The 15480-nt window shown below is 41.3% G+C and overlaps 1 protein-coding gene across 1 annotated transcript in view; it reads left to right on the top strand.

The window, feature by feature from the left end:
* SPG7 (SPG7 matrix AAA peptidase subunit, paraplegin) overlaps positions 1-15480 on the top strand; it is a 329497-nt gene that overhangs the window by 258575 nt on the left and 55442 nt on the right. The window contains exon 13 of the mRNA XM_078670829.1: positions 2956-3071. Within this exon, the coding sequence (XP_078526955.1) occupies positions 2956-3071 (116 nt within the window). The remainder of the gene's footprint in view (positions 1-2955; positions 3072-15480) is intronic.

Raw genomic sequence — 15480 nt, forward strand, 5'->3', positions numbered from 1 at the left:
TACATAGACTATGGCTTGATCTGCACGGCAGCAGGCTTCATAGCAGCCCCTCCTGCAGTACAGGGTTACCAACTTACAGTCTGCACATGGCAATGACCCAATTGGTGCAGCAGGGTTCACAATTCAATTCATGGCGGCCCTTCCCTGGCATACGGGGGTTGCCAACTTGTCCCTGCACACGGGCAGCGACCGAACAGTGCAACAGCCGTCTCCTTACACCTTGCTACAGAGATCCAATCACCCCGCTGGACCTCTTCCTCATAGGGCAACCTGGTTTTGGAAAGCAAGCAGACACTGGTTCTCCAATCTCCAAGGGAAGGTGGTGTTGGATTTCCTGAGTGATGTTTCCTTATCCAACTGGGAAGACTCAGAGGCCTGGGCCCCAAGTCCTGGTCACAGGCAGAAGTCCTGCAGAGCTTCTCCTCTTTGCACAGCCCACTGGCTGCTCCCCTTCTTATAGTCCGTTACCAGACAGCAAATGTGATTTAGAGTCTAAGTCCTTGTAGTTTATGTTGGGGGTCTGCTTCCTTTTGAAATGTTCTCTCCTCTGCCCTTCCCTTCCTCCAGAAAGCAGTCTGTCACAGGAGGTGCGACTCCAAATCTTATACCCCACTACACAGGTCATGGGTGTGACTAGAAGTTTAGACCTGGATGTTAGCCACAGTGGTATGTGTATCAAAAGGTTACCCCAGGGCCTCAGCCCTACTTTTGATGATTCTTTTATCAGCGCTATCTTCTTCCTGAGATATGCATAGGCCCCTTCCTAGTGACCTGTCTCTGAATCAAAGAGTAAACTTGAAAACGTAATGAAGAGCCTGACTCCCCATTCCTCCAGTATGTCCGGCTCAGCTTACAGGAATGCAGCAATCCACAAATCTGTTTGGGAGGGGATTTCTCTACTTCCTCACGTTCCTTCAGTCAGCCCTAGGTGTCCCAAAATTGGACTCAGTCTTCCATGTATTGTACCACCATCCACCGGCAAAAACACACCCACAACATGTATATAGCATATCTGTGCTGCACAGCACTACATCTCTCATGGATTGTGGCATTCAGAGGCACACATACTCCCGGTACATGTATATAATATGCATGCACTTCCAGTATTGCATTATCCCTGTATTGTATCATTCACAGGTATGCATACCCCCAGCACATATATACTACACGTGTACTGTGCAGCAGTCCACCCACACGATGTAGGCCATGGTTGAGTTAAGCACACAACAGTAGGACGCTGCTGAGTGAGTCTGTAGGCCTCACTCCAGTGATACAGGTAATAAATATTTGTTCACTCCTGCTGATCACTACATGGGATGCTGTTAGCTTGTGCTGCCTAACTCCTGGTAAAGACAATAGCCTTTAACTACTATGATGGCAGCCCTGTGGGCACCCCTTCCGACCTAAAAAGACCTCATTGCGTGTGCGCTGCATATGTCATGGTGCACATGCATGATCTATGTTTGCCCATGACAACAAAAACCAGTAGCAGGGATCTAGACATCATTACAGTTGAGGCATTCAGGGCAGGGGTGCACGCCAATCACCAAGCGAGGGACTTTTCCTTTGGAATTCTATTCCTCTTGCTGCCCGGGGCACGCAAGACCATTGGGCGTTCAGGAAAATGAGAAAAATTTGGCTTTTCTCCAACCTCTAGTTTAACTCTCCCCTGTATGCTCCTGTTAGCTTTAGCGCTGGGACGCCCTGTTGCTGGGGCAGCCATGAACTTTATAAGAACAGAAAACATAACATAAGTGACCTTATTTGATACCTGCAGAAGAGTGACCTTGTTGCCAACCAAAGCTTTCTCCAGCCACTATTGCTATAGCTAGCCTATCATCAGCTGAGAAAGCAGCAGACTAAGTAGTATTGCATAGCCTTTTTCAATATGGTAAGCCTATTTTTTGTATTTTATATGTGATAAGTAATGCTTTGTGAATCATAATGCAAGCTTGTGAATCTATGAAAGATCCATCAGTAAAGGTGCTTACCTGTAATTACAGTTCTGCAGGACTAGTATCTTTCATGGATTCACATGCACCCACCCTCTTCCCCATTCATTAGGCTATACATTGCTTAGTGACAAGCTGTGGAAATCGGCCAGTTTGAGCTTCTGAGCAGGTTTGGAGTCTGGAGCTCCCTCACCTGATTGCCGAGACTTCAGGTCATATAACAAGGTGGGTGTGTTAAGTGTGGTCTATGAAGGTTTGTCCTTTGTTTTCAGTGACAATTCTCGAATTAAAAAGAATGCTATATTGCTAGAATAAACATTAACTACCAGGTGGTCCGGCCTGATGTTGGAGATAATTCAGCATATGAATCTGTGAAAGATACCAATACTGCAGAACTGAAGTTAAAAGTAAGTAATTTTTCTTACCAGTAAGAGAGCACACAGCTCTGTTCTTTGATTCATACTTGTGCTGCAGCACTTCATGTTTGTCTTAGTCCCAATAAACTAGCTACCTGAGCCAAAAAATTTGAAAAATATTTTATTCTGTCCCTACTACTCACAACAAAGTGCTGTTCATGTCACCTCGTCTTTAAAACAACCATTACTATTCCTCTTGGAATTTATGTTCATGTTCTTGATTTATTGTAATTGGATCCGGATTATTAGTCATGTAGTGCTATTTTTTTCAATTTTATTTCGAATGTACTTTCCCCTAATTGCAAATGCAACTTTGACTTTGCAGGAAATTCTCCACTGCTTCCCTCCTGGCCATGCACACCACATTTAGTATATCGCTACGCCTGGCATCCTGTTATCCAATTGGGTGCCAGTGTTCTTTTCTCCTTTCCCACCATCCTTTTGTCACCTCTTTTCACCCCAGTCCCACTTTTCACTCATTAGATGCTGATTGTCGGTGTATTGACAGTTTCAGCCTCCAAGTGTTACATTTCTTTGTTTCAACTGAACAGATTCAAGAGACATTTTTTGTTCATTTTTATTTGCAGGTACTGCCAAAAAGAGCAAGATCATGTCAAAGGAGGAGAGAAAGGTCGTAGCATTCCATGAATCCGGACATGCCCTGGTGGGATGGTTGCTCGAACACACTGAGGCTGTGATGAAGGTGACCTGGTGGCAAGCCATTCTGTCCGTTGGGTATGGGTAGGGGGAAAACCATTTCAAAACATGCTAGTGATACTAGATATGCATACAGGCCATTCTGTTACTCTTGGTATCATGTTTCCCATGAATAAGGTTTGATTTAAAGTAACCAAAATTCAGTTTTATTAATCCTTAGTCAGAATGCTTAGATATCAGTGAAGCATGTACTTGATCCATGAGAGTAGTTATTCAACACAATACGTAATTGTTGGACTTGACCCTCTCTGCAGGGTCACCCCAAAACCCTTTGCCTTCACCCATCCTTTTCTCTGAAATTCATTTTTGTTGGCATTAGGGCTCTGTGCACTTTACCACTGCTAACCAGTGCTAAAATGATTGGGCTCTCACCCTAAAACGTGGAAAAATTGACCTACACTTGATTGGCACATTTAATTTACTTAGAAGTCCCTAGTATATGGTACTATATGTACCCCTGGCCTGTAAATGAAATGCTACCAGCGGGCCTGCAGCACTCATACCAACCACTAATGTAGCTCTTAAAATCATGTATCAGGCCTGCCATTGCAGCCTGTAATGCTGTTTTAAACTGCCATTTCGACATGTCAAAATAAACCTTTTGCCTTACCTAAATCTTCCATTTTAAGACATATGCCACCCCTAAGCTAGGCCCTAAACAGCACATGGGACAGGGTGCATTGTATTGAAAAGGTAGAATATGTGGTTTTAAGTTTTACATGTCCTGGTAGTGGAAAACTCCTAAAAATAATTTCACTACTGTAATGTCTATCTCTCTCATTAGATATCATAGGGTTACCTTACTACATTTAATACGTGCTAATGTTTGATGGTAAGCAGGTAGAAATGTCATCTTTGGACTCAAAGGAATTGTAATCTAAAATTATATTTAATGCTTAAGTCAGATTATGAAAATGCTGCTTTAAAAAAGTTGACAACTTCCTGCCTCAAAGCTTCTAAGGCATTCTAGGAGTTTGCAGCTGCCTCGGCCTGTTACTGACTCCCCATTAAGAATGCGTATTGTGCTCAGACAGAGAGCCATTGGGAACTAGGTGAGGTTATGATGGGCAACCCTGCTAGGATGGTTGGGGCGGAGCTGTTCCCTGGCCTACTTACATGTATAAGGGCTTGCCTCCAGCATACACAAAGGAGAATTACACATGCCTTTTGTCACCATAGATGTCTTGGAGCCTTCTAGGTGAAGGTAAGAACTTTCCAGAACAAGATGTGTGGGTAGCCTGGAATATTCTTGATCTTCAAAGGATGGCAACAGATATAAATATTGGTTATCCAGAATTAAATCTTTCATAGATTCACATGTTTGACTTCGTCCCTGGTCCTTAGATTGAGAACCCCTTGTAACAATGTATTCATTCTCCCATATGGATTACCATTCATCTGGACTTTTCATTCCTATCCTCTTCATTATATATGACCCAAACTACAGCCAATCAGAAACCACCTCACCCAGATGTTCCCCTGTCTGATGCTTCAAACTGTCTGATTTTCTACCCCGCTTTCAGTGTGAGGAATGCTTTGACAGCTAATCTGGATAAGGAGATTTTTTTTACCGTTATTGTCAAACGAGTTCGGCAAAATAAGATCATGGTGGAGTCTCAGAATAAGAAATCTTTATTTAGGTCTTGTAAAGCCTATGTAAAGATGAAAATTTGTGTGGGTTATCCACTTATAAAGATGAGAGAAGAAGATTCCTCAAAATACTGAGTTCAGACAAAAACCTTCAGTATAAGGGAGCCAAGGAAGGTGACTCCCAAGCAGGTAAAAGGACCCTCTGACCCTGCCTTTAAAAGAATTATGCAAGGAATGTGATGTAGCCAAAAAGCACAAATATAAGAGCTTGTCCCCTGATGATGTGGAAGCCCCTGGAAAAAGGCTTCAGGTTTCTTCAGAAGCTGGCCATGGGTCATCTTTGAATGCCAGGGGAAGCAAACTATATCATCAATGAAAGATTCAGCGTAGATGGCCAATAAACAACCCACTCAAAGTTTGTTGCTGATGGACTTGTTGATGACCACAGAAATGAAAGTGAGTGGGAAACCGTCAGAGAAGGTACCATAGTTGAAGATGGGAATGCGGTCAACGAGGTCATTGCCTTCGAAGAAAACATGGGGACATGTCCACGACAAAGGGACCATCGACGAAGAAGAGACTTGCTGGGTAAAATGAAGTAGTTTCCAGAGCAGAATTTGTGTCTATTACTGCTAAAGCAGATTACCAGAGCATTGATTAGATTTGTTTTATTGGATGCTGCATTGGCTTGTAAAAAAAAAAATATATATATATTCACTGAAAAAACCATAGGTTTCACACCAGTTATAGTTAGGTGGAAATTTTACTCGCTTAAAACCATTGAAATTCCCACGTTATAGTTAGTTGGACTCACTATAACTTGCGCGTGCAATGCACTGCTGATGACGTCACATATTACATCACTCATGACATGGTCAGTGACATCACTCATGACATCACTGATGACATCTCAAATGACATCACTGATGACAACATCCTTGTGACAAAGTGGCAGACCTCCTATCAGCATAAAATAACCTTTGACACACACATTCAAAAATAGAAACTAACATTTTCTTAAAAAAGGAGAAACCAATACCAATTGCAACAACTTATTAGGTAATTCCAACATCTACATACACATCCACTCATTCACCAACAGTTCTATATAGTCACTCATGCATGTACTTACTCATCATATGTACTCAAACACCTATACATCCTGTTACACACTAATACTCATCCATATAGTTACTCGCACACAAATTCACACATGCAAATAAACTATCAAAAAAACATTTACTTGATTATACTGCTATATACACACCACTACACATACTTCTACAGAAACGGAAACATATTTACTCTCTTAAACAATCAATTATAAAAACACATACTCACTAACCCACCCATACACACAATCATCCACCCATACAGTCTTGCACACATGCTGTCTTCAAAATACATACAAATAGTGAGTCACTCATTCATGCATCTGTGCTCTAAGTAATATCCCCCACCGAACCATACAGACACTGATACTCAAAAAAACAACTAATAACCCATATACACACTCATGTAGCTACTCACCAACCCATGCAGCCACTTATACACAAAGTGAGACACAGATACAGATATTTAAATATTTAAACATTACTCGCTAATGTATGTATTCACTAAGATACATTTAATAAGTCAGTTAACCAATCAATTTTACACAAAAAAAATCCATTTAGACATTTATTTACCCATTTATTCTTCCATCAACCTTTAGATATACATATATAAAAAATATTTATTTTTCAGAAAGATACACATTCACTGGATGATGTCATTTGAGATGTCATCAGTGATGTCATGAGTGATGTCACTGACCATGTCATGAGTGATGTAATATGTGACGTCATCAGCAGTGCATTGCACGCACAAGTTATAGTGAGTCCAACTAACTATAACGTGGGAATTTCAATGGTTTTATGCGAGTAAAATTTCCACCTAACTATAACTGGTGTGAAACCTATGGTTTTTTCAGTGAATTTAATAGGTTTTTTAAATGCTAATTCCTAACTATAACTGGTGTGAAACCGATGTTTTTTTCAGTGAATATATATATATGTATATATATATATATATATATATATAAATATATAATTTCTATGGCAAAATGAAACCCCTCATTTTGTTCCTTTTCAAATTAAATGTATTAAGTGTTACCACTTTATTCCAATCAAGATGACTTCAGGTGTGCCATACTTTTGTCCTAAGTAAGACTGTTAGCGTTCTAGTTGTTCTTTAGAACACTCTGGGACATTCTGTCATTGGGCTATAGTTGGGCTACATCTGGCTGATATTTGGGCTACATTTGTTTTTTTTTGTCTCTGGTGGCCATCTTTGGGCTACATTGGGCTACATTTGGGCTCTAACATATATATAGCCCAATGTAGCCCAATATATATTTTTTCAAAGTTAATTTTCGTAAAAACCACTGGAGCATATATCTTGAGACATAGCAAAGGCACATCGGGGTACCAGTCCCTACAATTTTGCCAAGTTTGGTGGAAATCCATTCAGCCGTTCGGGCTAAAAGTGAGTCCAACCGCCCTATGGAAATTAACATGGGGAAAACACGTTTTGGGACCACCCTTTTATCTCGGCCCCCGCTTGACTGATCCCCCGAAACTTTCAGGGAAGGAGCGGAGCGCAGCGAGGCAAAGTTAAGGAAAATTACAGGCAGATCCCTCATTCGGCGCCAAAGTTATTCCCAATAGAATGTTGCGGATTTCCTATGGAAAACGATCCTAACTATAACTACCTACTGGCGGCCGCCAGTAGGTAATATATATATATATAGTGCTCTGTATATAAATGTTTATATATATATATATATATATATATATATATATATATATATATATATATAATGTCATATATATGTCATATATTCTGGTGTCCCCGTCCATGAGCGGGTATATTCAGTGCTAATGAATTTGATGAGGCTACCCCTGGAAGAGAACTAGGATTACAGTTGAAGTAACTTATCCATACGACTTAAGTCAGCATTTTGTGTCAGATTCAGCTGCCAGTGTGAGGAAGAATGCAATATTTTCTAAGAGGATGTCAGCAAATATCGACAGACGGGTGGGTCCTGGATATTGTGAGGAACTTTCGAGAGAGTGCAGTTAGATGAGATGAACATGGGCTTTTGCTCGAGTTTCTTTCTCATATAAAGATAATCAGGAGATTGGCATTGAGTATTAGATTTGAGAACGTTAAACAAGGACATAAGGAAACGGGAGGATGATAAAATTGCAAGAGATTCTGACATTTATAATGAAAGGAGATTTTTTTTGTCTTCATTGGACTTAGAGGATGCTTATTTCATTGTGCCATTACACAAAAAACAGTGAAAGTACCTGCGTTTTCTGGTAGATGGACAACATTACCAGTTGAAAGCTCTTACTTTCGGGCACTGGTCAGCTCTTTGAGACTTCAGAAAATGTATTACTCCAATGGCAGCTTACCTAAGAAGGCAAGGAAGAATGGTATATCCGTCCCTGGATGACTGGCCTATAAAGGCGAGCAACTTTCAGAAAGTGCAGAGTACAACCAATTTAGCAATGGAACTACTTCTGAGGCTTGGATTGGCTATCAACAGGAAAAAGTCACCATTACAGCTAGGCAAAGATTTAGTGTGTCTGGGGAAAAAGTCTAATGATCCAGAGATTGGTGTACACTTCGCTTGTAAGAGGCAATACACTGAAGAAACAGGTTATTTTTCTAATGGGAAAACGAGAAACATCAGTGAGAGTGCTCAAAACTCTGCTAAGAATAACATGTCTCCTTGCATTCTGCTGATACCACATTGTCAGTTCAGAATGAGGCTTTTTAAGGAGCAGTTGGATGAATAGTAGCGGCAGATGCGTGGAGGATGGGACAATATAGTCCAGGTAACACTACTCATGAAGAAAGCATTGAGATGGTGGAAGCAAGAAGAGAACATCTTCAAAGGTCAGATGTTGCATCTGGAGAAGCATGTCTGATAATGAATGCTTCTCTTTTTAATTTTATTTTCTTTATTGATCGTAGTAGAGAAAACAACAGCAAAACAAGTGCCAATAATGTACAAATCGCAACATCATGAATATACCATCATGTCAATGAGAGGAAAAAAAAGAAAAAAGAAATCCAAGACACAGTAACAAAACAAGGTACAAAAGCAATACTGAAAGGAAGGGTTAAGGTCTCTAGTAAGTAGAAGAACATTCCACGGTACAGTATGTTTGGGTACAATCCGATTTGCAATAAGTACTTAAGGGCAAAGGTTGTTCTGATAGAGATCGCAGGTCACCCGACCAATAATTTCACCACTAATGGTTTCGGGCCCATATACTTCAATTTATCATATTCATTGATCAGATGACCTTACAATCCACTATCAATAATCATGAGTCCCTTTCGATTATTTCCAGTGTACCCGACTTACCAACCACCGTTACGGGTACCTATGACCACGATGGGTCAGGGAGCTAGCTGTAAAAGGAAAGGCAGCAAAGTACAAAACCCAACCTAGAATAATTTCGATGTTTCATCAAATGACCACGGACAACTGGGAAGTTTTAAGAATTTTATCTAGAAATCAGTTTCGGAAATCATAAGGTTTACAGTAAAAAGACAGTCTATAATCAGGATAACGAAAATCACATAACTATAAAGAAACAATGTAAGGGTAATCATTGAAGTTCTGTAAAATAGAGTAACAGGGAACTCACTAAGTAGGCTTAAAACTGAAATTCAAGAATAGACATCTATAAGTGAGCAAGCTATTTTCATGTACTAAATTTATACTATTGGAACGTACTTCATGAAAATGGGTAGAAATTAGGTATCCTATACGTCTATCAAAAGGGTGGAAAGTGAAACACGCTATAATTCTAATAACGTTACTTCAAATCAGAGTTCAGGAGGAAATTATAAACCATATTTATAATTCATAGACAGTATGGAAATAATGTGCTCTAAAAGGTAGGGTAACATGGGAACATGCTATGAAAATAAATTCAATGCAATAGGTTTTCATAGGGTAGATTTTGCAAAAAGCATGGAAAATATGACGTGTGCAAAGGTATGTCTTTATTAAAGCAAAGACAGAAAAATAGAAAGGTGCAGTTTAGAGTGTTCGGCAAGATATTTACCTAGACTGGTGTGAAAACCAACCCTGGCCACGGGTCAGTTAAGGACAGGAAATACCCCAAGGAATAGCAGTCATCAATGGGACAGCAGGTGCAGAATGGACAACCCAGGACAGAACAGGAAACCCAGATTAGGATCAGGACAGGACCACCAAGGCACGACCAGCACCCGCAGTTCGGAAGCAACGCCTGCGCTCCACCCTCTCTGCAGCTATCAGTCAGAACCCCGATTGGGTTAGCGAACTCCCCAGCAAAGTGCTCCGCCAGCACTTAAGGTTTAGTAAAACCTTCAAAAGTCTATGGTCAAATTCGGACAGAGTGCTCCGCAGCACCTCTGTATTCAGTCACCTATTGAGTGCGTTGGGTCAGTGACAGGTCAGCTATTCAGACAAGTCGGACAAAATCTCTAGCTAAACCTAGGCTAGATATACTCTTTTGGGTCAGTGTACCACCCCCCAATGTTGCAAAGTGTCAGAATCCCCAATTTCGATTGGTCCTAAGGTAGGATGGGTTAACACACCAATCAGAACAGACTTATTCAAGTCCTATTTTGCATTCTAAGGTACTAAGGTAGCAAGATTGGGGTTCCCATGAGAGAATATGCAGAATACAATAGGAATAATGTCATTGTAACAAGTTAGGAACACAATTTCTCTATCCTCATGGGTCAGAGGTGGCGTTCTCAGGAGCATCTTGTCTGTGACTGCCAGCTGGCTGAGTTCCACCGCTCAAGGCTACTGCTGCCTGGGCTGTGCGGTCATGTGCAGAAAGGACCCTCAAGATGGCTCTCGACCCAGTTGGACCCCCCGTTTACCATGGTACATGAAAAGTAAGCGAAAACAAATTAAAACATAGAAATAAATGAATGTATTACATGTCATGATCTCACACTTCGGGTTTATCATCATAAAAATATACTATGCTATTAAGGGTAAGTGCTTACACATAACAACCTGATGAGCAACAGCACGCGCCTCACTTTGTTATCACATTAAGCTGCCATCTTATGGCGATTACGCATGCGCACCCTTTCCCTCCAGAACTATATCTACGTAAAGTCACGTGAGTGTGACTAACGCATGCGCAGAAGCGGAAAGTCAAGCAGCGGCCATTTTTAGGTACAAGGATTAATTATATTAGTAGAACACATAGGCAAGCTTCACTAATACACACGCATATCAACATATAAAGAATATTAGTAAAGCGTAGAATTTGTATTACGGAATTATAACAGATTTCGAGGTTCTTGACTCGAGCAAGTCACGATGCGAAATCTTGCTCTATCAATCCCCTCTTTGATGATATTTACTATCATCACAAAATAATGGAACCAGATGCCAACTTTCTTTCATACCTTGTACATTTCTATTTCTTCCAACAGGCGATTCAGTTTCTCTTTCTCATTTTTGTCAGGGTGAGAATTTTTCACCCTTTTATAAATCTGATTATTAATTTCTTCCAATTCAAGCTCATCCGCACTCCGTTTCACTCCTCTCGCATTCACTTGGTACTTCTTTGTGTGTTTGCGACATTTGCAACAGACGAATATGAGAAATAGGATAAGACCTATCACTCCAATTGGCATCAGTACCTTAAACAATAAGCTTTTACCTAAGCTAGCAAACCAATGACCTACATTGGAGAGACCATCAACCAGTCTCTTCCAGGCACTGTCAACCTCGAGTGGTTTGAGTTCCTTTTCCAAATTAGTAATGTTTTTCACATACCTTTTGAGCTGTATACTTTTGTCCGGTATGTAAGTGCAACAATGTTGCGCCTTCAACATCCGGCAGACTCCGCCCTCTTTTGCTAATAAGGTGTCAAGAGCAAGTCTGTTCTGTAAAACCATTGATCTGATCGCAACCATTTCAGTATTGACCAGCAGAAATCCATGAGCCTTGTCCGTAGACAACACATCCACTATTGTGGATAATTTGCAAATTCTGTGAGTGTTCAGAACCACTCCCACTCCAGGTATCAGTGCACTAAAAATACTACCCATTATTTCACCTACGCTTTCTCTTTTACTACGCACTAAGCCATTAGTGTTTTCATTGCTTCCAGCAATTTCATTCACGTGGTATATTTTCGGGAAAACAATGCCAAAATAGCAGCTTCCATACCAGTGATCCGGTAATTTGAAATAAGCCTTGTTTCCACATACATAATAAATTCCGGGAAACACAGGTTCTGACCCATTTTTTAAACCCCAACCTCCAATTACTTTGTAATTGTGTTCACATTGACTGGAACCAATGAAAATGTTATTATAATAACTAGTCTTCTCGCGATGAAGACAGAGTTTCCCTTTCTTTTCGAAATCCAGCAACAAAGCAGGCCCTGCCCCGCCATTTGAGGTGCTTTCCATGTCCTCAGCCCATTTTGGGGTTTTCTGTCTTTTGTCATTTGCCTTTCTTTGGAAACTCTCTCTTCTCTTCTCTGCCATGTTCAAAAATATTTTTTCTTGTTCATGTAATGAACAGGTCAAGTTGTCTCTGTGTGCTTCATTTAAGTCTATGGTACCTATCGTCAGAAAGTATTCTCCCATATACCGTGTAACGTCACTTTTAGTATGTACAGGATTCAAGTTTCCACGTACGGGAAGTTCAGAAAATATCACGTCTGAATTAGAATAGTAATACTGTAATGGTCCTCTTTTATAAAATAAGCTTGCTAAAATGCTACAGGAAATTCCATAGGTCAGAGGTAGGTGATGATAAGTCACGCCTTCAGCTACAGAAGTAGGTAGCTTCATGCAGACATAGCAATCTTCTATTTCCATAGTTTCTACATAATGCACTAACAAGTTTGCGAAAACATTTAAGTGTGTCTGGTTTTTAACTCCGTGGTAATGTAGTCCTTCCTCATCTGATGCTTCTAAGTCTCGTTTTGTCTGTCTGAGTGCTTTTTCACGTCTTTCTACACTTCGTGTTGTCAGTTCTTCAGTGTCGGTAGTCTGAGTAGGGTCAATATTAGTATTTTTGCTTACCATAAAAGGAATGAAAACTGTTAGTCCTATCCAAACTAATATTACTATAACTATACTACATATACATACCTTGGAGCATGTTTTGCAACAACTGCGGCTAGGTCTACCATTCACGTTTGAATCAGACATTTTGGCTCAGAAGAAGTTTTCAACCCCTGTTTGTGGCCTTGCCCAGGTATCTTTATGCTGAGCAATTTCACGGCGGTTCGTCCTCTTCCTCTGCAGAGTAATCAGCAATCGGTTCCCCGTCGCTTTCGTCAGTAATATCAAGATCCTCTAAATTTTCCAGAATCAGGTATGTCCATTCAGGATCCTGGTATTTTTCATTCAGTCTTTTTATTCGATCACTCCTTCTTTTGGAGCTTTCTCCAGCTTGCTCTGCTATTCGTATGCTTTTTCTTCTGTCAGCAAGTTTCTCTTCTACTGTTTTTATTCTCAGTTTTAGTCTCTTAATGTATCTTGGTTCGATATTTTTCTTTTTCTTGAGTCTTTTGGTTGGCACTGTTAGTTGACTTTCTTCTAATGCTCTTTTGTTTTCATTTGTTTGTGGCACTTCTTCTGTCTCTTCCCTTCCTGTCTTACTAGTCCCAGGTCTTGTATCTATTTCTTCTGCCTGGTTACTAAGCTGGCCTGGTTCAGGTGAATTTTGGTTCTGGCTTTCAAATGTCTCTGTTTCTGTGTCCTGAACACGTTTTTCTAGTTCTATCTGATCCTTTTCAAGCACTTCGATCTCTTGATTTTCTTCTGCTCGAATTTTTGTACTAGTTCTAGTCTGTCCCTTTTCAATTTCAGGAGTCAGTGGAGGAGGATCGATCACTTGTTCTGTCCCTGTCTGACCTCCCTCTTCGTCCTCAGATTTGATGTGAATCTCAATGATCTGAGGGTCTTCGCCTGTGCCTGTCTCGACCTCTCTATTCCACTCTCTATCTTTGTAGATTCGCTCTCTTGTTCTGATTGGGTCTTCAATGAAATCGATTATAGGTATCCAATCATCTTGGCTGGTGCTCGGTTGCTCGTCATCAGCTACTTCCGGACCAACGTCTGCAGGACCCTCAGCTGGACTGGTGCTTGGCTGTTCGTCATCAGCTACTTCAGGACCGACATCCGCAGACCCCTCAGCTGGACAACCTTCAGCTCCAGGCTCCTTGTCTGGAATTACCTTTTGAGTATGGCTGGCATGGATCCACCTGGGAACGCCTGCACACTTTACTGCTGTCGTGGTCACCAGTATTACTTGGCGTTTTTCTCCCCACCTCGGTGCAAGGCAACTCGAACGAGTGTGCTTCTTTATTCTAACCCAGTCACCTGGAACCAATTTGTGAACTGGAGTTGTCGGGTTGGCGACGGCGTCTTCCCCAATCTGGCGAGAGATAGAATGCACTTGGTCACCCAGTTGCCTGCAGTACTCAAGTACCAAATCATCAGAAATGCTTAACAGTTTGTTTCCTGGTACCCATGCTTGTCTCATCACTCTTCCCATAAAAATGTCATGGGGGCTCAGGCCTGTTCTCCGATCTGGAATACTTCGGAGTCCCATCAGAACAAGAGGCAAGGCAGTAATCCAATTCATTCCAGTTGAGTCACACATTTTGGCCAACCTCGATTTAATAGTGCCATTTATTTGTTCTACCACTCCAGAAGCCTCTGGACGATGTGCACAGTGCAACTTTTGTGTGATTCCAAAAGCTTTACAGAGTTGGTCCATCACCTCATTCTGAAAATGTCCGCCTCTATCTGATTCAATAGTGACTGGCACCCCGAACCTAGGTATCAATTCTCGTAGTAACAATTTGGCTACTGTTAAGGCATCACTCTGTGGGACAGGGTAAGCTTCCACCCATTTTGAAAATAGGCAGACAATGACAAGGACATATCTTTTTCCCTCGCAGCGAGGCATGGTGATGAAGTCAATTTGTATTCTCACAAAGGGACCTCCTGACTTCCCAATTTTTCCCAGTTCAACTACTGTTCTCTTGCCAGCGTTGAACTGTTGACACGTCATGCACCTCTGGCACAAGGATTCTGCTACCTTCCTGAACTTCGGGTTGTACCAGGTCTGTTGAAATACCAGCACCATGGCATCCCTACCAATGTGTGATCCTTCATGTATTAGTCTGGCCATAGGGGCAAGCAGGTTCCTAGGTAACACAGGCATACCATCTGGGCCCACAATGACACCATCCTCACGTCTTGGTCGACAACCAAGTCCCTTCCACTTCTCTTTCTCTTCCCAGGGCACAGCATGCTGCCATTCTCTCACTTCATCCCAGGTAGGCACTTCTTCAAACACCATAAGTTGGCAGCTGTTTCCAGTCCCACCCAGTCTGATATTCATTGACATGCGATCCATAGCACATTGTTTTGCTACCCGATCAGCAAAATCATTTCCCAATGACACGGGGTCAAGGCCCTTTTTATGAGCAACACATTTGACCACTGCCAATTCTTTTGGTAATTGGATTGCCTCTAGAAGGTCTTGGATAACTTTTCCATTTCGAATGGGAGTACCTGATGAAGTCAGGAATTCTCTTTGTAGCCATAATTGGCCAAAGTCATGCACAACCCCATAACAGTACTGGCTGTCAGTATACACTGTTATTCTTTTGTCTTTTCCCAATTTGCAAGCTCTTATCAAGGCAATTAGTTCGGCTACTTGTGCAGACTTTACTCCAAATAAACAGGATGCT

Source organism: Lissotriton helveticus, chromosome 12 (assembly GCF_964261635.1).
Source record: "Lissotriton helveticus chromosome 12, aLisHel1.1, whole genome shotgun sequence".
Taxonomy (NCBI): Eukaryota; Metazoa; Chordata; class Amphibia; order Caudata; family Salamandridae; genus Lissotriton; species Lissotriton helveticus.